Source organism: Pteropus alecto, unplaced genomic scaffold, assembly GCF_000325575.1.
Source record: "Pteropus alecto unplaced genomic scaffold, ASM32557v1 scaffold101, whole genome shotgun sequence".
Lineage (NCBI taxonomy): Eukaryota > Metazoa > Chordata > Mammalia > Chiroptera > Pteropodidae > Pteropus > Pteropus alecto.
In genome coordinates this window covers 6,161,444-6,187,559 of record NW_006432945.1, presented here as the reverse complement: position 1 = coordinate 6,187,559, position 26,116 = coordinate 6,161,444, and the positions used below count along the sequence as shown (strand labels likewise).

At 37.6% G+C, this 26,116-nt stretch overlaps 2 protein-coding genes across 6 annotated transcripts in view; one reads left to right on the top strand and one right to left on the bottom strand.

Moving 5' to 3' along the window:
- The first annotated feature begins 621 nt into the window (after positions 1-621).
- PRG4 (proteoglycan 4) lies at positions 622-15,901 on the top strand. Of its 5 annotated transcripts, XM_006907733.2 has the most exons (12): positions 622-712; positions 3,018-3,140; positions 4,427-4,546; positions 6,966-7,139; positions 7,662-7,781; positions 9,199-11,655; positions 12,286-12,363; positions 13,213-13,349; positions 13,628-13,784; positions 14,244-14,441; positions 14,908-15,033; positions 15,781-15,901. In XM_006907733.2, exons 1-12 carry the CDS (start codon positions 637-639, stop codon positions 15,876-15,878), a joined length of 3,864 nt encoding a protein of 1,287 aa, XP_006907795.1. In that variant the 5' UTR covers positions 622-636; the 3' UTR covers positions 15,879-15,901. The 5 variants fall into 5 exon arrangements, with proteins under 5 accessions (XP_006907795.1, XP_024899709.1, XP_024899708.1 ...); XM_025043941.1 differs by lacking the exon at positions 3,018-3,140; XM_025043940.1 differs by lacking the exon at positions 7,662-7,781.
- Positions 15,902-15,936: 35 nt separating this feature from the next.
- TPR (translocated promoter region, nuclear basket protein) overlaps positions 15,937-26,116 on the bottom strand; it is a 57,425-nt gene continuing 47,245 nt past the window's right edge. Inside the window, 8 exon segments of the mRNA XM_015586128.2 lie at positions 15,937-16,134; positions 16,713-16,808; positions 19,071-19,192; positions 20,883-21,039; positions 21,183-21,272; positions 22,467-22,573; positions 24,551-24,645; positions 24,758-24,826. Coding sequence (XP_015441614.2) covers positions 16,079-16,134; positions 16,713-16,808; positions 19,071-19,192; positions 20,883-21,039; positions 21,183-21,272; positions 22,467-22,573; positions 24,551-24,645; positions 24,758-24,826 — 792 coding nt within the window. The 3' untranslated portion in view covers positions 15,937-16,078.

The following is a 26,116-nucleotide window of genomic DNA, read 5'->3' as shown; positions in this document are numbered from 1 at the left end:
AATTCATCTATCATTTTACGGGTAAGTGTCAAAGTTAACTTGCTTCGTGGAATTAAATGTGTTTTCATTTCAATAGGGATAAACTTTATTAAAGGTATTTGAAAACGATTTATAAGGATAGTAGCTGAAAAGGTTTGAAAAAATATCACATTAATGCAATACACCTGTTGGAAGCTTATGAATTTATATTGATAGTTAAGGGAAAGTTGGAACAATAACTCCTGTGTTTATTAAATTAGATTTTACTGAAGCTGGTTATTTTTTCCCCAAGATAGGACTTAAACCTTGTATTGTAAGTACGTGTTTTAATGTGAATAGAGTTTTAAGATAAGTCGGCGTTCTATTCCGGGGAATTCTAAAGTTTTAAAATCATCAGTAACATGAGTGAAATGGCGACTTGATTATTTTGTCTGCATAAGATTTAATCTAATGATCAAATATTTATTATAGAATTAAAGCTAATTACTTTAAAAAGTCTTGTTTCAAGAATGGGATGGTTTTATCATTAAATTGCATTTTAAAAGTTACCCACACTTTTTAGCAGAAGCATAAGTTAGAGGCGAGGTTAAAGAGTACTTTTCTCATACTTCTATTGTTTTTTTCTTTTCAGCGAGAGTTCGGTACCTGAAAACAACCATGGAGTGGAAAGCACTTCCCATTTACTTGTTGCCGTTGCTTTCTCTTTTCTTGATTCAGCAAGTTTCTTCTCAAGGTAACGTAATCATCAAAAATAGTTTTATTTCACAACTATTGCTAATCATTCCGTTCCAACTTTTATGACAACAAATGAAACAGATTTCTAAAATCGTATATTTGTTTAAGTATAATGCGGAGTACGACCTTAAAATTTTGTAAAGCACAATTAACATATTCGTAAGCGTTTCGGAATTGTCACTTTTTTTCTCATGTATTATGAAATCTTTCAAGAAGTTTTGAGTTCTCCTATAGAATAATTGTTGTACTTATCTCCGTGGTTCTCTAAAAATTTAAAAATATACAGATAACACTGGAACAATACAATATCATCAGATTAACCAAAATAACAGTATTTAAATAGAACATAATTTTTATCTACATGTTTACAAAGAAATTTAACTAGTCTCTTACATCAAATAAATTATTGATAAATAACTTGTTTGGGCATGATGTAAATATAGATGTCATGTTACAATTAACATCTGCAGTGTTTCAAATGGCATTTTGTTAACCTTAGAAGTGCTCTCTTTTATAAGGAGTATTCATCCAGATACGAACTTACACAGATGTGAATGTCATTTTTTATTAGGTGCATGATTGTTATGGTGAAATTACATTTATAAAATAGACATTTCCAGTAAAATAATCAAAATTCTTATGAACCTGAGCATGAGAGATAACTCCCTGCCATGGACATAGTTTCAATATCGCTTAGATAAGAAAAGATGGGAAATGCATGAAAGCAAATATAAATATTTGCTAAGGAATGAGGATTGATTACTCTGATGTCTCCCGACTTGTCAGCAATCTCATAGTAAAATTTCGAGGTTCACAACAGTGGGTGTACTTCCTAACCCACCTTTCCCTTGAAATAAAATGGATTGTTCACTAAAATGGCTTTACTTTCCTTTAAATAAATGAATTGAAAATTAGCTGTTAAAATTAATAACGGTAAAAGCAGGACAGACATATAATATAGGAAAGTAAACTTTTCCTGTAAAGACATTTGATTTCCTATTTCAGAAATCTGCTAACTGGAAAAGAATAATCTTTTAATGTCGTCTTGTCTGCTTTTCTTGCCTTCTCATCCTCTTCACCTTTTTTTCTTTATATATAATATATGTATTTATATACATACACTATATATGCATTTTGTGTGTATTGTGCACATATGTATGCAAAAAGTTCTGAAAGGTGTCCTAATATTTGCTATTTTATTTGCATATTAAGACTTTGACCTTCCTGGACTCATTATTTTGAGATTTTTTTCAGTGTGTTTCAAAGTCCCTCTATGGATTTAAGACATTGCACCTGTCAATTTCTATTCCAGAGATGGATTCAATTGTTACGTTTCTGTGGTTATCTCTCAGGGAGGTTCTCAAGGTGTTTTCCAAATGATTTAAAAAATATATTCAAAGATAATTATGCTTTTATTCTTGTTTTTGTTTTGTTTTACCAAGAATAACTCTGTTCATGACCTTTATATTCATGTCCAGACGCTATTTCAAGAGTAATCTATTCTATACTCGCTTTAGCAGTAGTTGTAAGCATCTGATTCCCCCAACATTTAAAGAACCCACTGATCCCCACCAATCAGAGGAAGAGAAAGCCTAGTAAGGCATAACCAGCTTACTTTAAACTCATCATCAAAAATGAGAGGCCATGTGATTGGGTAAAAGGAAAAAGTTCAGGCTTTAGAATCAGATATATCAGAATTCGAGGTGGGCTGTTAACTTAAGATGACCATGTAATTTATTATGCAAATCAAGACACTTGTCAGGGTGAACGAAGTCAATGCAAATAATTAAAGGGTATTGATTGATCTGCAATACGTATATACTGGGTCTATTCACCAGCTGTGTGCCCTTGAGCAAGTTATTAAAATTTCAATGTTTCAGCTTCCTTAACTCTAAAAAGAAGCTACTCATACTCTCCTAGCAACATTTTCATAAGCCTTAGAGATAGTGTATGACTCAGTGCCCAGCACAGAGATGCTCAAATCATGGCGACTAGCCATCATCTGAGAGGCAGCATCAGTAGAGCTGTAGCTGCCACGCTCCCCGAGAAGTGCACAGCTATTACTTTGTCTGATTTTTAAAAGTGTATTTATCTTCTCAGTCTAGTAAAGAATAAAGTGGCATGATCGAGGTCACATAAAAGATCAGGCAAAGATCACCTGAACCTACAGCTAACTATCATTCCCAACCTTTTCCAATCAACAAAATAATTCTCTCTCACCAAGTGGCTTTGTCCCTCTCGTTAGATCCCTCCCTTCCGGTACAGTGGTTTGGCCATGTTTACACTATATTGTATAATTTTAGATTTACCAAGCTGTGCAGGGAGATGTGGGGAAGGGTATTCTAGAGATGCCCCCTGCAACTGTGATTATAACTGTCAACACTACATGGAGTGCTGCCCTGATTTCAAGAAAGTCTGCACTGTGGGTAAGTCCTGAGAGCTGGTGTCCTGTCAAGCAACACTGTTCTTGAGAGCTCCTTCATCCCCCCTGCTGTGCTGTTTTCACACTATTTCACTTCTTTTTGTTTAAGTGCCTTTCCCATCACTTGCATAAATGTTGCGTGTGCTGTACCTAGGTGTGGTGTCAAAGCTTGTGATTGGGGGTGGGGTGGGGGGAAGGGAAGCCTGGAAATCTGTCACTTGCACAGAGTTATTGACGAGTGTCAAGTAAAATGTCTTATTTTAAATAGACTTAACACTATGACTCAGTAGTTATTAGGTAAATAGTAATGAGTAATTATTTACTACCAATCGGAGATGTAATTGTTTAGTGATAGGGCCCTTCAACAGTTACAGCAAAAGAATCCATGGACATAAAATACGCTTGTTTACTACTTGACTTTGTGGGTTTTTTTATGTTAACATGTTTCTAAATTACTTGACAAAAGGCACTTTAAAGATGAAGCATTAGTGTTTAATGATGACTTTCAATCAAGGATCTGAATTTTAAATTATGAGTAGTATTTCTCTTGAAAACATTTTGGGCCATTTTGATGTTAACACAGAACCGCTTCATATTCAATTTATGAAAATTATAATGAAAATCGTTTATGTTATAATCGCTTTAGAATTTGCATATAGTCGATAAGTATATTGTTGTACAGTATTATGTGTTGTATAAGGTAATTATTTCAAACAGGCCTCAGTGGAGCCCCTGTGCCTCTAACCAAGGCTTTTTTAAAAAAATAAGCAGGCCTCCCTTACATAGTCCATGCCTTGGATTAGGCTAAAATCTTTCAACTCCACACCTTGCCCAGTTTGTCATAACAAAAGTCTCTGCCAAAACGGTGACCCATTTATATTAAGCCAGCTCCTTGGAATATATTGCTGTAGGATCTGAATGTTAAATTAACAAAAACCCATTACGAAGCAGTGGTGTGAGAAGGAGAGGATGGAGGGTTTCCTTAGGAAGGGCAGTTTACTATGGAGACATTTCCCAGTTTTCCATTGTCCATACACGTAAAGGACTCAGGCAGCGTTGGGGTGTCTCTTGGAGCATCGAAGGGCAAGGAAGGTTTCCCTAAGTCACCACATTTCTTTCTTGACTTGGGCTGTCTCTGCTTGGGAAACCGTCCATTTTCCAAGTTCCAAATAAGGGACTTAGAAAGGCACTTTCGGAGCTCAAGTCAGCAAGAAGGTGGGAAATGGCGCTCCATCCACGGGAGCGGGTGCCTCATCAATAATCCGTCATGTTTTGTTTCGCTCTGGGTAGAGCTTTCCTGTAAAGGCCGCTGCTTCGAGTCCTTTGCAAGAGGGCGGGAGTGTGACTGTGACGCACAATGTATGAAGTACGGCAAGTGCTGTTCAGATTATGAGGATTTCTGTGCAAAAGGTAAGCATCAATCACAGTACCGGTCGGCGCTTCTCGGCGCAGCCGGATCTGTGCACCTGTCTTAGCTCCGCGAATAATGTCTAACGCGCAGTCCATCTAAGGCCGTGATTTTACTAACAGGCGAGCTGTTTCATATTAATTTTGTTTCTCCAAGATGAATTAAAGAAGGAAAGCCTCTTCCGACAGCGCTCCCTGGCTTGGCCAGGCTCCGGGAGCACTAGAGGTCACTGGTTAAGTAACAGAGAGGACAGGGCCTCGAGTGTATATGCTTTTTTTCTTCAGGTGTGGTTCAATTTCAGGTTAAATCAACAGTAACCGACTCCCTTGATGATTTCTTGTCTCACCCGAATGGTGCTGACGCCACCAAGTCAACTGTCCTTTGAGCTGCCTTTAATGTTTTTGAGTGTATAATTGAGAGAATCAACACTTTCAGCTTCTCTAGTAAATTTATGAGTTAGGTAAAGACACTAAATTTACAGGCAAACCTACAGAGTTGTTAACTGTCTGTTTTATGTCTCTTCCTGTCTTGACAGTCACCTCCATGGTCTCGCTGAGTGCCTGTGCATGACAGAGTCAATAAAAAGGGACTGTCCCACTTTTAAAATCTTCTCTGGTTGTAGGTTTCCAAGGAGTACTCTGAGAGTGAATAAAACCCTCTCAATTTTACAAAAAACAGATTTAAAAAAGATACTTTGATATTGTTTTTGTTTGTTTGTTTTGTTTTTTAACCAAATGTTCATTCTGAAATCCTACTTTCTTAAAACAAGAATATTTAGGAAGATAAAAGTGAAAACAAGCATTGCTTGCATAATCTTATCATTTTATTTAAACAAGGCTGCACTTCCTGCTTCTTTCAAACAGTTCGGGAAATGGGGTGGAAAACTGTTAATCGGCACAGCTGAGGGACATTTCTTAACTGTTCAATATTTTTATTGGAAAGCGTTCTAAAACGAAAGGAGACAACACCCTTATAATCAAAACTCAGAGCACAAAATTCCCATAGCTTTCAAAAGACCCATGATGACTGCTGCATATTTACTCATTGCCCTGATAATTGTTTTGGCCGTGTGACAGAAAATAAGAATTTATTTTGGGCAGAGGATGGATGGGGAGAGAGAATGGGTAGAGAATGCTGAAGCATTGAGAGAACCTGTTCATAAAGACAGTGCTTTATGCTATAAAGATTGCCTGAGGTTTATGTAGAACTCAATGAAAAAAAATGAAGGTAGTGCTTCATTTACAGAATTCACAGAGATGATCAGTCAGGGTCCCAACTGAAAAGAAGGGAACTACCTAGAGCTTCAATACTTCATTTAAAAAAAATGACAACCAAACTATCTTGCAACTCACCACTCAGTTATTTCAAGATTGCTATGGATACTGGTTGTAGGCATCTATATATCTCAACGTCATGACATTTCAGGAATTGAAAGAATCATAGCTATGAATGTGGCTGAGAAAACAGTCTAAGAGGTTAAGAGTTTTGCTCAAGGTCACTGGCTGATATGTGGCAGAACTGTTTCTCAAATTGAGGTACTTGGTGTTTTTGTTGGGTAGGAGTACGAGGGAGATGTACGTCAGTTCATGGAGACTGCAGCAATGGAGTTTGAGGGGATGCTTGCTAAAAGCAGCAGGATTTATCACAAGTCCCCACTACCCAGCGTGTCCCCACTATTCTCTGCTTCCTAATCTTGCAGAAATCCCTCTCTTTTTCTTCTGGTTCCTAATGTCCGAAACATGTCCCGTATTCTCTCTTCTGGATATGAAAAGAGGAGGGAGAAGGGAGAGATAAAACATTTAGAAGATACACATCACACCATAAATAGTTGTTAAACTTGGAAAAGGGCGACAAATTTTGAGAAAAACATAATGGGAAGGTATAAAATGTAGAACTTCTATAATTAAAAAAATGAAAGGAAAATTGGCATCATTTGATTTAAATGAGTATGAACATGAAAAATGTAATTATCATATTTCTCTTCTCGAGAGCACAGATACCTATCACCCACATGCAGTAATTATTTTTATCATCTCAGAAAGCAAGCATAAGGGATGGATTTTATAAAGTATTTTTTAGACAGGCAAATACCTCTAGAAGTCATCTAGAATTAACATCTCAGTTTGCAGACAAGAAAGCAAAGTTCAAAATGGGTCACAATGGTAGATGTAGCCTTGCAGGCCTAGGACTAGAATTCAGGTCTTCTGACCCCTGAGCCTTTGCTCCATGTCATCACTTTTAGTCATTTGAGAACCAATATTCTATAGCAATGCATCTAGTAATTAGTGTTGGACTACAGTCTGCCTGCACTGGTTTTCACCAGCATCTATTCATGAAGCCAGATGCATCCATGCCTTTCACAGTTAGAGTTGCTGATGAATATAAACAAGATGTTAACTGACCTGTCTTGCTTGGACTCAGTGCATAACCCCACATCACCACCATCTTCAAAGACCGCACCTCCGCCTGCAGATGCTTCTCAGGTCATCAAATCAACAACCAAACGTTCACCCAAATCAACAACCAAACGTTCACCCAAATCAACAAACAAGAAGAAGACTAAGAAAGTTGTAGAATCAGAGGAAATAATGGAAGGTAGGAAGATGACAGATTTAACAGAAGGAGTTTTCTGAGATGAAATAAACTGTAGGTGGATTGCTTTTATAAGACTCTTCATAGAACAGGGTAATCTTATGAGTCATTAAAGTCTCATTATACTTTCTGTTTACTTGTTTTAAGTCAAAGTTAAAGCCAAGGTATAAACCCTCAGATATTTACTTTCCTTATTTACTGAAACCAGTATGGGGGTCTAGATTAAAATAATCAGAAGTCTTAATGTAAGAAAAAAAATGATCTTTTTTACAGAATAATTAGATTATATAAGATATGGGAAAGTCGAGAGGAAGTTATATATATTGTTAGTATCTGTGATAAGCTCAGATGACTTGCTTTTAACTGACAAATTAGAGGAACAGTTGATCATATTACTGATAAAGTAAAGCAGAACACAGACATTTTTAGACCAATAAGTAGCATTTCTTGTTGTATTTGGACTGGCAGTTCTTTTTTTGCTTTAAATCACAATTGGTGTGATCAAACTTTTTATTTGATTTATAGAACATTCAGTTTCTGAAAATCAAGAGTCTTCCTCCTCTTCCTCTTCCTCTTCAACTATTCGGAAATTCAAGTCTTCCAAAAATTCAGCTGCTAATAGAGAATTAAAGAAGAAACCCAAAGGTTTGAGCATTGATAAAGATCAAAGACTATATCAATGCCATGTTAACAATAATTATCTAAAAGTAATGAGTGTTGGTAGAATGATTTGAGGACATTTCAATATTTGAGGGGTTATATAACTTCATAAAAATTATTTTAGAAGATACCAATGAAAACTTCCTATAGGAAATTAGTGCCAAGCAGCTAAGAAACCACTCTTTAAAGCAAAGGATATAAGATGCCATAGCAGCGACTGTGGAACCACAAGATGGCGCCAAAGATGATTATTTATGGTTTTCTATTTCAGTTCTTGTCTACCCAATAACATTTCTTCTTCCTCTATCTTCCTTATGTTTTCATTTTTCCTTCTCCAGATTTCTTTTATTTTATTTACAATCATATACTGCTTTACATGCTGTTTTAAATGTTAGTTCATTAAATGCTCATATACCTCTCTGAGAAAGGCAAGATTATTCACATCTTACAGAACCTCTTTATTATTTTCCTAATTATGTATCTGGCTGATTTTTCTGTAATAGTGAATTTATTACAGATAGGCTATTACCTCCTAAAAAGAGGTTCCCTTTGTTCTGCTTTTTATTATTTCCTGAAATTCTAAACTACATTTTCTTTCCCCAGGAAATACTGGATTTGGGATACTGCTTTTAAAGAACTCTATTTCCTGGGCAGTTATGATTTTCCCTGAAGTCTGCTCTCTAGCTGAATAGCCAGATATTTAATCTTTGAGTCATCCAGAAAGTCTTGCGCACAATACAATTGCAATACACATTTGCTACGTAGAACCCATCTCAGTGATGCGCCCCTTGGGCTCTGTAGTTTACCTATGGGGTAGCTGCTGTGGGAAGTCCTGTTAAATAGGGTCTTTTTGCTGCCATGGCATCCTAATCTCTTCCATCTCTTGGGTCTGGGCAGAGAAAAAAGAACAGCTAACAGCCGTGTATGGAAACAGGGCTCAGCAGGGGCTACGGGGGTGACTGGAGCAGATTCCTTGGATGTAGTTTTAGAGGCCTCTCAGGCAGTTGGTGCAGTGAAGCAACAGGGTGTTGGAACCAGGTTTCCAGGAGGAAGGAAGGGGCACTGAGCAATGAGGTCCAAGAGTGGAAAAAGTGAAAAGCAAAGAGCTTTAATAAAGAGATGAATTGGTGTGATTGATCATGTTGGTAATTTCAAATTTGCCACTTGTTTCCATGTATTAATTGTACAGAGTTTTACTCATGCTTTTCATCCCTTATCTCTGTCATTCCCTAAAATATCCCAATAAGATAGCGTATTTAACATTTTACAATAAATTAATAGACATATTAGAGGTTAGCAACCTGTCTAGAGACATACAGCTAGTCAATAAGAATGAGATCTTTGTCACTATTAAAGAAAAAAAAAAACTACCCCAAAATAAAAGATGTATTTTTTTCTTTAGTAAACGATAACAAGAAGAAACAAACTCCTAAAAAAAAACCTACCCCAGAACCAGCAGTTGTAGATGAAGATGGAAGTGGACAGGACACTGGCGATGTCAAGATCACCCCAACTCCTGACAGTCCTACCACCCAAAGCAATAAGGTTACCACAACTTCTGAGACCACGACAACAGTAACAACAACAAATTCTAAACCCAGTCTTCCATCTAAATCTGAAACAACCAAAGAGACAACTTCAACAGTCAATAAGGAGACAACGGTTGAAACTAAAGAGACTTCTGTAACAAGGAAACAGACTTCGGCTAGTGCAACAGAGAAGACCATTTCAGCTAAAGAGACACGAAGCGCAGAGAAAACAACTGCCACATCCGAAGGTGCCAAGTCTACATCTGAAGCTGAAACTACAACTGCTCCCACCACCCCTCCAAAGTCTGCTCCCACCACCACTAAGGCGCCTACACCCACTACCCCCAAAGAGCCTGCTCCCACCACCACCAAGGGGCCTGCTCCCACCACCACCAAGGGGCCTGCTCCCACCACCACCAAGGGGCCTGCTCCCACCACCACCAAGGGGCCTGCTCCCACCACCACCAAGGGGCCTGCTCCCACCACCACCAAGGGGCCTGCTCCCACCACCACCAAGGGGCCTGCTCCCACCACCACCAAGGGGCCTGCTCCCACCACCACCAAGGGGCCTGCTCCCACCACCACCAAGGGGCCTGCTCCCACCACCACCAAGGGGCCTGCTCCCACCACCACCAAGGGGCCTGCTCCCACCACCACCAAGGGGCCTGCTCCCACCACCACCAAGGGGCCTGCTCCCACCACCACCAAGGGGCCTGCTCCCACCACCACCAAGGGGCCTGCTCCCACCACCACCAAGGGGCCTGCTCCCACCACCACCAAGGGGCCTGCTCCCACCACCACCAAGGGGCCTGCTCCCACCACCACCAAGGGGCCTGCTCCCACCACCACCAAGGGGCCTGCTCCCACCACCACCAAGGGGCCTGCTCCCACCACCACCAAGGGGCCTGCTCCCACCACCACCAAGGGGCCTGCTCCCACCACCACCAAGGGGCCTGCTCCCACCACCACCAAGGGGCCTGCTCCCACCACCACCAAGGGGCCTGCTCCCACCACCACCAAGGGGCCTGCGCCCACCACTCCCAAGGAGCCTGCGCCCACCACTCCCAAGGAGCCTGCGCCCACCACTCCCAAGGAGCCTGCGCCCACCACTCCCGAGGAGCCTGCGCCCACCACTCCCGAGGAGCCTGCGCCCACCACTCCCGAGGAGCCTGCGCCCACCACTCCCGAGGAGCCTGCGCCCACCACTCCCGAGGAGCCTGCGCCCACCACTCCCGAGGAGCCTGCGCCCACCACTCCCGAGGAGCCTGCGCCCACCACTCCCGAGGAGCCTGCGCCCACCACTCCCGAGGAGCCTGCGCCCACCACTCCCGAGGAGCCTGCGCCCACCACTCCCGAGGAGCCTGCGCCCACCACTCCCAAAGAGCCAGCGCCCACCACTCCCAAGGACCCCACTCCAACTTCTCCTGAGACACCTGTTCCAACCACTTCAGAGGCCTCTACTCCAGCTACCACCATGGAGCCTCCCATTCCAACCAAGAACCCTGATGCATCAACACCCGAGTTTCCTGCAAAACCCACACCAAAGGCTCTTGAAAACAGTCCCAAGGAGCTTGCTGTATCTACAACCAAGACTACAATCACTTCTGAAGTGACCAAGCCTGCAATGACTACCACAGCTAAGGATAAGACAACAGAAAAAAGCACACACACCACAACTAAAATTACAACCACTGCATCTGAGAGTACAACAAAAGAGACAGCAACCCCGACAGAAGAAAAAACCACTGAATCCAAAATGACAAGTACAACCGTGCAGGCAATGTCTACCACAGCCAAGGATTCCACCACATCATCCGAAGTTGCTCATGAGGAAACAACTGTCGCACCCAAAGTAATGACTGCAACAAAAAAGACAACTACCACAACCGAAGAGACCATGGATACATCTGAAGTAACGACAGCTACAGCAAAAGATACAGCTACTAATTCTAAAGTGACAACTACTGACCTCCCAAACCCAACCGAAGCACCCCAAATACTCACTTCTACCAAAAAGCCAAACACTACACCTAAAGTGAGACAACCAAAGCCTACGCCAAGTCCCCCAAAGATGACTTCGTCGACAGTGCCTACACCGAACTCTGCCCCTTCAGGGGAGGGCATACTGCAAACCACCACCGGCCCTAACCAAGCTCCTAACTCAGAGACAGTTGAAGAAAATCCGAAGAATGAAGGTGAAGATGCAGATGAAGGAGAAGAGCCTCCCATAATTCTCAGGCCCCATGTGTTAACTCCCATAGTTATTCCGGGCAGTGATTTCATCGTGAGAGGACCCAGTCAAGGCATGGACTTCAACCCCATGCTTTCGGGTAAAGAGAATCAGTTGCTTTCATTTTTTAAACTGGTAATGTTAAGTTAAATCTACCAGAAACAGAATGCCCTGATTTAGTATCACTCTGTTGATATATATATATTATCTAGAACCTTGAACTTGGTAACTTGTGAAGTTTTATGGCTTCTCTGTAGGTAAGCTGAATGATTGTTAGGAATTTAGTGCATCTCTGTCTGCAAGCAGAGCCAGTGTGCAGAATGTCAAAAATACTCAGTTGAGAGTTTATCCTTAAAAGAAAGCCAATGCAATGTAAAAATCTGAGGTATTTCTTTTCCAAATCAATTCTAAAGGGCAATCAGAACTGAAAAAGAGAATTTCATACTGAGATCAAACATCCAATAATTGTCTAATTTACATGCAGACCAGGTAACCTGGCCCATTCCAATTCATCATTTATTTTTATATAATTTTAAAATATCACCTTCAAATAAAACAATTATGATCTCTCTTCTTTCACCTCTGAGACACCTGCACCTCAAACTATACACCCTTCAAGAGCTTAGGAAAGTTGTCAGAGGAAATAGAACCCTGCGGGAGGATATGCAAAGAACATAAACACTTTTCTCATTTTGTTTTGTACTGACTTAATTTTTTGTTAATGTTTTAGACGAGACTAATATATGCAACGGTAAGCCGTTAGATGGACTGACTACTTTGCGCAATGGGACATTAGTCGCATTTCGAGGTGAGCAATGTGCATGTTTCTTCTTCTGCTCATCATTTTGATCTTGGCATTTATGAGAACCAAAGCCATAGGAGATGGTAGTTTGGGTTGAGCTTTCTCGAGGGGAACCTGATTGACAAACTTACCTCACACAATATTATGAGAACCTGAGTAATTACCAAAACACTGGAATAACAGACTTAGACATGTTAAAGTAACAAACAAAAATAAAAGCGTTTGAACTGATACTGATTTTTCCTACCTTTAGGAATTAAAAGGTAGTTCGAATTTTATTTTCATATCATGTGAAATTACAACAGGATTTGTTTTCCCTGCTCTATTTTATTTGAAAATAACATCATGATTGTGATGAGTTCAAGTGTTACACTCTGTGGAAGAGTAACAGTTATTACGTGTTAATTCTCTGCCATACTGACTGCTAGTCCAGTCCTCTTAAATTACATTTAGATTAAATCCTAAAGGAAGTAAATCACAGATTTGTACAGTAAGGCTATAGAGATTTTAGGGGTCACTTAACTATGACTCCTTAATTCTGAAAGATAAAAAACTGAAGAGAAATGTGACTCTGTATAATTTACAAAGTCAGCATGTTCTTTAGAGAAACTGGAATACTAAAATATTTCAAAGGTTATGCTAAATTTCAGACTTGAGAAATATCCACTCTCAGAAATATTCAAATAGTACCTTCTGTACCAGTATAGTTCTCATTAATTTCTAGTCATAGAATGCTTGTTAACCCATTCAACGTTTTTATGGTAAATTACTTAAATTTTTTTTTTCCACTTTGGTTTCTTTTAGGATAGGTTTTAGTATTCATTCAGTTTACTGGCTGATCACTTTCAATTTTAGGTCATTATTTCTGGATGCTAAATCCATTCAGTCCACCATCTCCACCTCGCAGAATTACTGACGTCTGGGGTATCCCTTCCCCTATTGATACTGTTTTCACCAGGTGCAACTGTGAAGGGAAAACTTTCTTTTTTAAGGTAAGAAAAAAAAAAATCTTTGTGAGAGAAATCAGCAAACATTCATTCTTTATTACAAAAACATTAATCAGCTTAATCTCTACTCAGCAGGGTTTCTTATTTTAATGAACTGTTCTATCATCAAAATTCAATAAAGGTTAACAATTTGGTAACTTTAATGGTCAACTTAATCAAACACTTAAGCTAAAATGTTCTCCTTACGCTTAAATCTAAGAAAGAATTCATAACCTTATTTTTCCACAAAGCTGTTAACATCATTTCCTCTTTTAAATTATCAGGATTCTCAGTACTGGCGTTTCACCAATGATAGACAAGATCCAGGGTATCCTAAACAAATTGTAAAAGGATTTGGAGGATTAAATGGAAAAATAGTGGCAGCTCTCTCAATAGCTAAATATAAGGACAGACCTGAATCTGTGTATTTTTTCAAGAGAGGTATGTTACATAATTGACAAAATTTCAAAACTTTCAAGAATTGATTTTGCCAGGGAAATTTTATTCAATATTTCCATTTACTACTGAGTTTACTGTCAAAATACATCTTTAATGGCTGAAGTCAAATATTTTCAATAAAAAAAATTGAAGGCAGTAAAAAGTATTTCAATCTCAACATGCAAATAGCAGCTTTGCCTGTTTTTTGCATTGACATCAAAAATGTCATCATTTACTTTCAAAGTTAAACATATAACTGCAACTTGTTGGCTTTATTCATTCAACAAGCATTTCAAGATTTAGTAATTACTTTTATAACACCCTTGACTAAATAGCCATTATTAATGTCTAGACATGCTTTATGAAAAACCTTTCCCCCTCCACCTTGTAAAAGCTTTCCATCTTTTTTGGGGGGATTAAAATTAACTTTCGTATTCTATGTGATTTTCTAATATGCAACAGGTGGCAGAATTCAGCAGTATACTTATAAGCAGGAACCCACCAGAAAATGCACTGGAAGAAGGCCCACCATCAACTACCCAGTGTATGGAGAGGTAACACAGGTGAGGCGCCGGCGCTTCGAGCGGGCCATCGGACCTGCACAAGTTCAGGCTATCAGAATTCAATACAAGCCCGTCAGAGTCCTCTATCAAGACAAAGGTAACGTTTTTTACTGTTAAAAATTCTTATACCTCGAGTAGATATAATAGTTTCTTATAATGTAAAGCTTATTAAATATAATCACCAAATAGCCCTAATCCTTTAAGCTTATGACACAAAGCATCAATTTGCCTCAGTAAATGATCGAAGGTCTTTTCTTTCTCTTTGCGGGTAAGGAATGCAGTTTGAATGTTGTTAATTATAATAAATACCATTTATTAAGTATCTCTTACCAAGAACATGATTTACAAGTCTATAATCCGCAAAGTAGTGATTAAAGGTAGGTAGTCACCGCAGGTCAGACAGGGCAAAAACTGAGGCGCCGAAGTTAAATCACACCCAGGGTGTCAGAGCTACCAAGCGACTAACCTGGGATTAAGGCCCAGTCTGTCTGACTCAGTAGCTGCTCTTCCCGATAAGGTACATTGCCTTCCAGTCTGATATCTTTAAAAAGTGCCTTCTACAGGTTTCCTCCATAACGAAGTTAAAGTGAGTTCACTGTGGAGAGGACTTCCGAGTGTGGTTACTTCAGCTATAGCTCTGCCCAACCTCAGAAAACCCGATGGCTACGATTATTATGCCTTCTCTAAGGGTAAGTTCAGTAAAATCTTAACAGCTTCCCGAAGGTGTGACCTAATCTCTGAAATATAAATATAATCAAAACAAAAACATCAAGTGTTCAATGATGACTGGAGGGGAGAAGTTGAACTCTAATACTTATTCTAATTGTTCTAAAGAAGGTGAAGTTTAAATTTTCACTTTACTTTCACATTAAATTGAAAGGATTTTAATTGAATTCTGTCTTATCCTTCATGAAAGCCTATTATAATAAAAAATCCAATTACTTGAGTAAAACTGCTACTGAAAATATTATTTTACTTCTATCACCTTGTTTGCCATAGTTACACGGATTTGCATCATTACACAGACCATATGAGATCAGAAAGAAGTTCCTGAGAAACTAATTTTATTAATCAAATTATATTACCTAAGACACTTCTTTGAAAAATCCAGAAATCTAAGTTATTGTGCTTATATAAATGACATTAGAATTTTTTAAAAGGATAAAACCCAAGTGAATTATTATTTTTAAAAATAACTTAGTTTTCTCAAATTCTTACTTTGAAAGAGTTACACCTAATTTTACTAAAAGGTAGTGAAATGTTAATCTGTCAAGGCAATTGGTTTTCTTTTTGTCAGAAAGTTCAAATTAATTATAAACATTTTTGATAATAAAATAATAAACACAGCCTTTGAGTATAAAATCAACATAATCTATTTTTAAATTCAAGTGTTTTGTTTTCTTTTTAATAAAAAAAATGATTTCTCTTCTATTTAGATCAATACTACAACGTTGATGTGCCTAGTAGAACAGCAAGAGCCATTACTACGCGTTCTGGGCAGACCTTATCCAAAGCCTGGTACAACTGTCCTTAGACTGATGGGCAAAAGAAGAGTCAACTTATGAAAATGAAGAAAAGAATAACAATTGTTGACACTGAAATACATTTTATTAATAAAGAATGTTGAGACAAGCATACCAATTTAAATACAAAAATGTTTTTAAACTCGACAATTACGGCACTAAAACAGATTTGACAGTCTTATTCACAGTTGATTCTAGTTTTACAGAACACTTAATTAATATTTCCTCTATTTATTCCTCCTCTCCCTCCCATTGCATGGCTCACGCCTGGAAGAAAAAAAAAACAGAATCAAACTGAATGAACCTTTTAAGAAGTTAGCTCAAAACCTGAGTATTCACTTACTCTAGTTCTTTATAAAAATTGTTTCAAAAAACTTAAATATTTCCCACCTTCAATGGAAATCATTACAATTACTGTCTTCAGGACATGAATGCAATCTCTAATAGTTACATTAGAAAACACGGAGTTATTAAAATTTTCCTTTTTTTTTTACTAGCTAAAGTCACAAAGCTTTATTCTGTTGTATAAAAAGTGTAACAATAGGCAGACATGTAACAACAAATGACTACATAACACTCAAACACTTTTGCTCTTCTAAATCTTACTTTGAATTCAAGGAAAAAATGAATAAACATAAATATATTTAATATATATCTACCTATCTGTCTGCAAGAAGCTTACAGATTAGATTAGCAAATGTCTCACACGCTCAATGTATAATTATTTAACCGACCCTTGAATTAAAAAAAAAAAAACTAGATAGAAGATGGAAGCTTAAGGATTAGAAAAGTTCTTCTATTATCATCCCACTTCCTATCATGTAGTCAACATGTTAGAAATTTACCTCTCTGTCTGTTAAACTGGCGACCACGGACACCTTGTCTCAATGTTGTCTGAAGTCTTACTCGTCTGAAAGGCTTTGGCTGACTACTACTAGTGTCTAAGAAAGAAAAACGTTAAGATTCAGAAAACAAGCTAAAAAACAAGAAAGCAGTTATAGTGGCAAAAACTATAACTACTAAATAAATACAGGGATAAAGTGCAGAGGAGTCCATTTGTGTTCAATATTTAGAAGTTGTTTTTAACAAAAAAAAAGTAAAAAGAAAATTTCCTCATTTAAAAAAAGTTCTTGACTTTTTAAATTCATTCACTCAACTAATTTACTTAGTGCCTAGTCACGTGTCACACACTGTGCTAGGGGTTGAGGAATACGATGCAAAATAAAATATCACACTTCTCAGGAAAAAAGTCTATCACAATATAACGTGAGTCACGTCCGACTCTTCTGTTTTCCAGATACCCCGCATCCAATCATTAGCAAATCTTGGCAGCTCTGATTGAAATATATATTCCAAATCTAACTTCGCCTCACAACCTTAACTCTACAATCCTGTCTAAAACATCACCATCCTTACCTTGAATTACTGTAACATCCTCCAAACTTTGTTTCTGCCCATTACTCACTTCAGTCTCCTCTCTACGTAGCAGCCAAACTGATACTGTTAAGTTTTTAAATCAGATCATGTCACTACTGTTTGAAGCCCTCTAAAAGCTTCCTATATCCATGAGTCAAAGCGATTACAATGATCCACTGGATCTATCCTCCCCGCTGCCCCCATCACCCACTAGTCTCTGTCCTTACTGTAGTCCAGCCACACCAGCCTCCTTGCTGACCTTGGACGCATCACGATGCTGACTTATAGACTTTGCATCTGCTATTCCTCTCATTCTGGAACACTCTTCACCCGGATAACTGCATGCTTCGCTCCCTTGCCTCTTTCAAGTCTTTATTTAAATGCTACCTTCTTAGTAACGCTTTCTGTGAAACTGCCTGGCAATTGACCAAATTAATAACTGCTCAGATGGGGAGATTTAGTGTTTTATATTATCAAATAAATTTATATTATCCAAATTTCATATTATACTATTAAAGGGAATAAGAATCATGTTTTCTCATGCAAGCTCTAATAAGATACAACTAGTGCCAATTCTGTTGAGGAAAGACAATTTTCATGAGACATCAGAATATAATTGGGGGCACAGAACTTCAGTAACTGTATTAACAGTTACAATTTTTGAGCATCATTGTATATAAAGCACTGAGTTACATAATTTATATCCATTATTTCTAATCTTGACCACAGATTATTTATGAATGTCCATATTTCATAATGAAATGTACAGTGATTTAAAGTTCCCAGTTGTTAAAGGGTGGATAAGAGATCTGAAATTAGGAGTGTTGGCTAACAGGTCGATGTGTCACAGAAAAGCAGCTGAGAAGAAGAGATCTTGAAATAGCAACGTCTCATGATTGAAAAAACTAATAACTGAGCATGTTTTCCATGGAACTTGGCAAAGTTTAAAAATTACTGCTATAAACAATTCAGAATGAAAATAATCAGACTGGATGAGTAAGTAATGTATTTCTTCAATAATAAAAGTAACTCCGTACCTAAAAAATTTGAGCTAGAGAAGCTGGTATAGTATATTGTTTAAGACTTGAGTCTCTGGAGCTAAACTTCTTGAGACTGCGCCAGGCCTGCCCATTACTTACTAGCTACGTGACTTTGGAGAAGTTATTCAACCTTTCAGTGCCTCAGTTTCCATATCTATAGAATGTGCATGACTGCTGGCCACACTGGGTCGGCATAAGCATTCGACGAATCAATACATTACAGTAAAGGGCGTAATGTATTGCCTGATACACAGTAAGTGCTCACAAATGTTATTTTTAAAAAGTATTGCAGAAATAATTTTATTGTAGGAAAGATATATAAAATGACCTTTTCCGGTTAACTTCAAAAACGTGAAACGCCAAACTTTGAAACTGTTTACATCAGTAAATTTCAAACATCTGTTTTGAAGAAAAGACGCACCCCTTCCCCAGCCCCCCTTTTAACTTTCTATATCAAATCTCATATAGAACCTTGATGTGCTGAACAACGGAAATGGAGCACCTCTGGTCAGAACAGGAGCGGAGGCCTGGAGCCACTCCTTAGCTTCCCTCCCAGCAAGCCAACCCCCAGGCTTCTTTAGCACCTCGACTACAACCAACTCCCTTTGATAAAACAAAATTTCCCTTTTAAATAAAGCATTTTACATTCAGGGAAAAAAGGATTATCAAATCATTAACTAACAAAAGTGTCTTTTGCAAATGAGTTTGATGTATAAAGCAGTACTGTAGTCAAGAGCAGAAACTCACCTACAGAAGAACTGGAAGGAGGATCCTGGCTGGTGGAAGGAAGGTCTGACTCATCAGATGCCTGAACAGGCTCTTCTTCCTGTTGGCTATCGATTTCAAGGCCTGCTTCTGAACTAATAATACTGAGAAAGGAAAGCAAAAATTGATTAGAAAATACAAAATTGATCCTAGAATGTATCCTATTATTCCCAAACTCTTTGATATAATTTATGGCTTAACACAGAGATCCTCTCCAACTCAAAATTGCAAACTCTGATATCGATGGCCCTATGTTTTTTAAAAAAGGCAGGGGAAAGGAGCTCAGGCTGCTTTTTCCTCATTCCTCTTCTCACTAGGACACATTCCAATTTTAGTTTTTGTTTTTCCTCTTTTTGAAAAGGATGTTCATATTCTTGAAATTCACTTGAGATATATTATCCAGACTTTGCTAAATCTCAAAAGAGCTTTCTAGGAAAATAGAGGACTAAAACAATTCGCAATAGTCACAACTATTTATAACAAACTGACTCACCATGGGCTCTAGCCCAGATGAGATAGGCTGTGGGTTTGTGAATTCCTGGCCTAATGGCTATAACTTCATTTCTTTCTCCCATTCAAGAAAGCACATTAAAAAGCAAGTGAAAGAGGTAAGAGTATAAGAATAACTTGAATCTGCTCTAGGTTTTAGCATCTGCAAACTTAAAGTATAGTTATTAGTAACAATGTACTTGAGCGATCTCTCTCATGACTGTGTGTTGAAGTTGAAAAGTGCTGGTGAAGTATAAAGCGCATGGGGCTGAAGCCAGGGGTCAAATGCAGTCTGAGCCAGTTACCAGTGATGTAGCCTAAGCAAATTATTTTAACATGCTCTGAGTCTGAGCTTTCTCATTTGTGAAATGGAGAAGACACTTTGCAGAGATACTGTGTGGATTAGAAATGACACATATAAAGTGACTTCCATTCGTGGTATGGAATTAATGGCAGCTAGTATTCTCAGTAGAATCTGTAACCTCCCCCAAATTAAGTGCCACTGTGTTAGAGCACAATAATACACCTGCTTTCCCCTCAAATACTAGAATGGGCCTATAATTATGCTAAGAAAATACTGCTAAATAAAACAAAATCTTTGAGCTCTACCTAGGAAATCTGGGTTCTTCTTCTGGCTATGCTTCTGACCAGGAAGCAGTCCAACTTCTTATTTTATAAAGAATTAGATTCCATCTCAAAAATAATACTTCTCCCAAGACCACTGTCCAGTGGTTCTTTCCATTAAATTACTCCACCTCCTTTGGCTTAAAAAAATCCAGATGATTTGTCATGTAATACTTGTTTTGTTAAACTTTGTTTATAACTAATATGTTAAAAATGTAGTCAGGTCTTAAAAACTACTAGATAAGTCCTAATTTTTAATAAGTCAGTATTCCAGACACCAAGTTCTAAATGCACATAAATAAAAGGTCAGTGAGGTTCACTTGAAAGCCCACTAGAAAAGGGCAAGTGAGTCATTTCCTAATATTCCTAAGACTTCTTTCTTGGAGAAAAGTTCAAGCAGCTTTTAATAGAAGGGTACCAGTGATTTTAAAGAAATACTTTGTTCTAGAATAAATACATCATGTGCAATTCAGGGAGACAACATTTGTCTTCTGTAATAACTTCCAAGGCCCAAAATATTACTATATGCAAAAGTTAGTCTTTCAAAGTATATGGCTTAGTTTCTTTTGTAATAGAATACTACAGAAAATACAGCTCAACAAACTGTTTCCTGGGTAAAGGAAAATAAATGCAAAAGTCTGCAAGTCTAAAGCAAGCAAAAATTATAAAGTAAACATTTACCCTTCAGATTCTGCCTCCACAAACACTTCATCTCCATCATCACCTGTTGTTGTTTCATTGGTTGTGGATAAAGTGCCAGTTGATGTTGTCACCATTGGAACAGACTGAGAGGCATGATCTGAAGCATCAGAGGCGGTACTCTCAGTAAATACGGTCACTTAAAAACAAACAAACAAAAAAACGGAAACGCAATGAACACTTTAACTTTGTGGTTTACCTAACTGCTAGCCAGAAGATACCTCACCAATTTCTATTTTACCTAAAAAACTCACAATCCTCTAGTCCGCCTCTGACACCTACCCGGGGCTGCTACCTGCAGAGGAGTGGTGGGAACACTTCGGCCCCCGGACTCTTCTTCATGCGCTAGGTAGAGCGGTTAAATTCCTAAACCTGAAGACAATTCCGAGTATTAATGAATGACTGAAAGAAACAAAACTGTCAACATACGAAGTATCTGAAATAAAAAATTAATCAGCGGACACACACAACTTTGTTGAAGTCCAAAATTAGCCCATCAAACAAACACCAATCTCTCAAAAATGTAAATACAATTTAAACACATTCTTTATGCTCTCTAACACTAATATAAGTACCCTTAAAAAAAAAAGCCAAAATGTTGATCTTAAAGTTTTATACGGGCTAACTTTATTGAGTATCTAATTATGCACTATGTGTACTATGTTAGAATCTATGCATTACCCAAACTGCAAAGTATCATTAGTCCCCATTTGCTACAGAAACTGAATTTCAAGGTTAACTAACTTCCCCCAAATTACACAGCAGTTAAGTGGTGGCAACCCAATTTAAGCCTAGAATTGACTTCCAAGTCTAGAAATTGTCCTATAATACAAAGCCATATAAAAATTTTAATTCACATGAAGTCAACTCACAATTTCATATTGGCAGAGGCATACGGTGCTAGAAGTAACATCCTAAACCTTCAGGTACTGAGATATATAATTTACATGAGGGCTGCAGGTTAATCTCGTTTGGGGCTTATTATTAAAATAGTATGCATTTCCTATTTATTTATAAAATGCTGTAACAGATTCCCAGAAATACAGTGGGCTATATGCATATATGTACAAATTGAGGATTAAAAGTAATCAATTCCAGAAAAAGCATAATTCATTTCTAAATAACCAACTACTACTACTTAATTTAGGGGTCATTCTATTCCCCATATTTTTAACATTTGTCTCATTTTTAATGTTAATAAAAATCATCTAACTAGTTTTATGCATTTAACTAGGAATGTTAAATGTCAAACTAATAAAAAAATAAATTGTATTCCTTCCAAAAACTTTAAAATGACTGGTAGTATCTATGTATATTTACTTAGAAATATTCCTGAATACTTAGCACATGTATGATGCTATATTAGGAGCCAGAAGAGATACAAATGTAAAAGCTAGTCTTTACGTTAAAAAAGCTCAGAACTTTGTTGAAAGACTTATATGTAAGGCAAAGTTCAGCAGTAGCAAATACATTATAGCTTTTCACACTTAAAAAAATCACATCAGAAGAGTTTAATGCCAAATACACGCAAACCCAGGAGATGTAAGGTTTTATTTAGCTGTTTACCTCCTTGAGAAGCAAGCTGGCCAAGATCAGAGTGACTGGAACTTGTTTGTGGCATATCTTCCGGTGGCCCAAACCGGAATCGAGGAACACCAGCAACCTGTGGGGAACTAAACAGACAAAAATTAACTTAAGGTGAAATTTAAAGTTATGCTGTTTAAACCACAATGATATAAAGAATATAGAAAGAATGAGCATAAAGTGGGAAGTAAAGAGATTGGAAATAAAGTTGATAAAGGAATTCTTACACAAACATTTAAAAAGTATCAGTTATCAAAGGATTTAGGAACGATTTGAATCAATTCATATTACATGTGATTTATATATAACTTTCATCTCTCCTGAACTTTGCCTCACATTTCTTAACTGCTAGAAATCTCTATGTAGCTACATTGAAAGTGACACAAACTCAACATGAGACGTAACAAAAAAGTTTGAATGATGTCACAAGGCAAAACCTTGTCTGTTTTCACTGTTTAGTCATAGATAAATCATGTCACCTCTCTATACCATTTCTTATCTGAAAGAGTTCACTAGATGGCTCTGAAGGTCTTGAAAAAAATCTAAGATGGCTAGAAAGTTGTTTTCCTTCTGTCCTAATAACACTATCACCCATCTCCTGCCCATAATCCAGGATATAAAACAGCATTATCTCATTCTTTGCCCACTCTTTACTCCATTCTTCTTTAGCTAGCCAGCTACTAATGTTTATGGATTATATCTCTGTAATAGCGCTTGAATGTTTTCTTTTCCATTTCAACACTATTGCTTTGGTTAAGAATATTCTCTTCCGGGTGGATTTTTAAACATATCTCCATAAAGTTATTCTACTATGGGAATATTCTGAGTTTTTCTGAGCTATGCAATAATGCTATTGGTTGCTGGCACTGAGAAGCTGTTTATTGGAGTGACTCTCTTTCTGACTGGCTGACTTTTGGAAAAGAGGAATGACAATGATGGGTTGGCTTGTAAAAACTGTTAGCTGAGGTTAGTTATGGTGAACTTGAGCAAGTTTAACACATGCTCTGACGGCCATGTTACCAAATACTACAAAACAATCAATCTTTTCCCAAGTTTGTGGAAGTTTTTAAATCCCGATCTTCAAGTACATCCTGTTATATAACTAATACTTCAGCCCCAATTAAACTGATGTACTTGCACATGGAAATCCTTTTTACCGTTTAAGGGGAGTGGTATAGCACAACAGTTAACATAGGTTCTAGAGCCAGACTGACTGGTTTGAACCAAAAACTGCCACTTCCTGGCTTTCTGACCTCTGGCAAATTTGTCAACATCTCTGTTGACAAACATCTCTGCTTCCTCATCTACAAAAGGGCAACAATAATAGTCTCTCATAGTTATGAAGATTAAATAAACTGATTCATGGAAGTGTTCAATAAGTGTTAGGTAATTATGCTCCACAACTCATCTCAATGTTGTTTCCCAGTAAGTTCTCTGGGATTCTTTTTCCTTAGTTGTTGGAATAAGTCACTTCTTCATTTATGTTAAAAAGGCCTATTGCTTATGCCTCTATTCTCCTAGATTGTTGAGATTACAATTAGCTGCTCATATGCTTAGCTTTCATAATAATACTACCCATCATGATCACTGTAATTACCAACATCTTCACCAACATCTTCATAAAGCATTTTACTATGTGCCAGGTAATGTGCTAAACATGCTAACATAAATTAATTTACTTAATTCTCACAACTTACAAGGCAGGAACTATTGTATCATTATTCCCATTAGTCAAATGAGGATACTGAGGAACAGAAAACCTAAATAACTTCACACAGCTAGTAAGCAGTAGAGCTAGATTTCAAACCCACGTACTCTGGCTCTAAGTCCATGTTCTTAACCATTGTTATACCAACTTTAAATTTCAAATTCTTGATAGAAGAAACTGTATTTCCTTTACCTCTATATAATTTTCTCCAACACTATATCCTTAAGCCCCCTACACTACCTCCAAGAGCTTAGTATAGAAGACTAAACGAATAATGAATCAGTCAAATGTAAACCAATTAACAGGGAAACAGGAAAAATCTGATTAGTCACAAAATGTTTCTCTTTCATTAACTTACTGAATTGCTTCAGCAAAACCATCAGTACGATGTGGCACCACAAGAGTTGGGGTACTTGGAACTGTTCTATCTTCATCATCAAAAAAATGCTGCTGCTAAAATAGACAGAAAATAGGAATTAAATGGGCATGACAGGAACACGCATATGAACTATACAAATATTTGCTAAACAAATGAATTGCTTTTACATGACTGGGAGGTACTTGCCATGCCACCTATTCCTGGAGTCAACTGAAGCCCACGTCCTACAGACTGCCTCCTAGTCATCTGAATTCTCTGTGTCAGGAAAGGAATTACATTTGTTTTAAGAAATTAGGCAACAAAACAAACACCAAGTATCAATAGACACAGCTTATTATGCTAGTAATAACTAAAATGTTAGCAGATGATGCAATCATCAGGATATTTTTCTCAGAAAAAAACTGCTACTCATCTTGTACTAAATCGGTGACAAATTTTCACTTATATAGACTATAATATTAACCAACAAATATTTCACTAGCCAATACATAAAATATTAACTAATATTTAAAACCAATCTAACAGTATCTTATTTCTTTGTAACTAATTTAATTGGTACATATGCCTTCAGATCTTAAGGCTTAATTATCTTTTGGAGTTCAAACAGCAGTACTAATGACATATAAATTTTTCCCAATTTTGACAATATTAAATTGATAAATTTGGTATATTTTACAGGATCTATACACAATCCTTTAATACTTTATATTTTCACAAAATGAGTTATCTTCATCAGTGGTATTTTGGTAGCATCTACACTTGACAGCGCTCAGTACACTAAAAGGTTAAGACTCAAGCTAGATTATTAATCGAGCCTTTGCACTTTTTCCGCTGTTTCTGAAAGAGCTTCTGATTAAGATGTCCAAGCCTACTACAAATACTACATATAAAGGGTCATGCACACTTTCATTAATTTTAACAGTGGGAATTAACATATGAGCATAAGAAAGAGAGAGAAAAAGTAGAACAGAAAATTTTTAAAAAACTATGTGCACATTAGAGAAAGAAGCCTTCAAAACAGATGGTGGTCAGCTCCTAAAATATATTTTACATTAATTCAAATCCAAGAAAATCTTTTTTTCTTTTATAACCTGTAGTGACAGTGACCAGACTTTATTTTTTTTTAATTCCTCTCTTTAATTCCCTCTCCCCCTTCCACTCCTGACCTATGGATGTTGCCGATTCCCCTTAAGAACTGGATCTCTGAAGGCGGGGGAGGTGTCTCCTTCCACAAGCTCACAGCGTGCACCCGAGGCTTGGCGCACCCGGGGTATGGTCCGTGGCTCCACCTGGGGCACGAACCCCGGACTTTCTGCATATAAAGCAGACGTGCTAACCTCTGCACTATGGAGCCTCCCCTGAACAGACTTTTATTTGCTATATCTATAATCATATAAAAGTATAGACAGCTTTTAGTCAACCTTGCCTTTCCAAAGTTCACTCCATTAATGAAGTGAATTAAGAAAAAGAAATGAGAGATTCATTCGGTTCAGTTCAAAAAATGTTATAACATGCCAACACATTAAAGAGTTTATTTAATTTCTC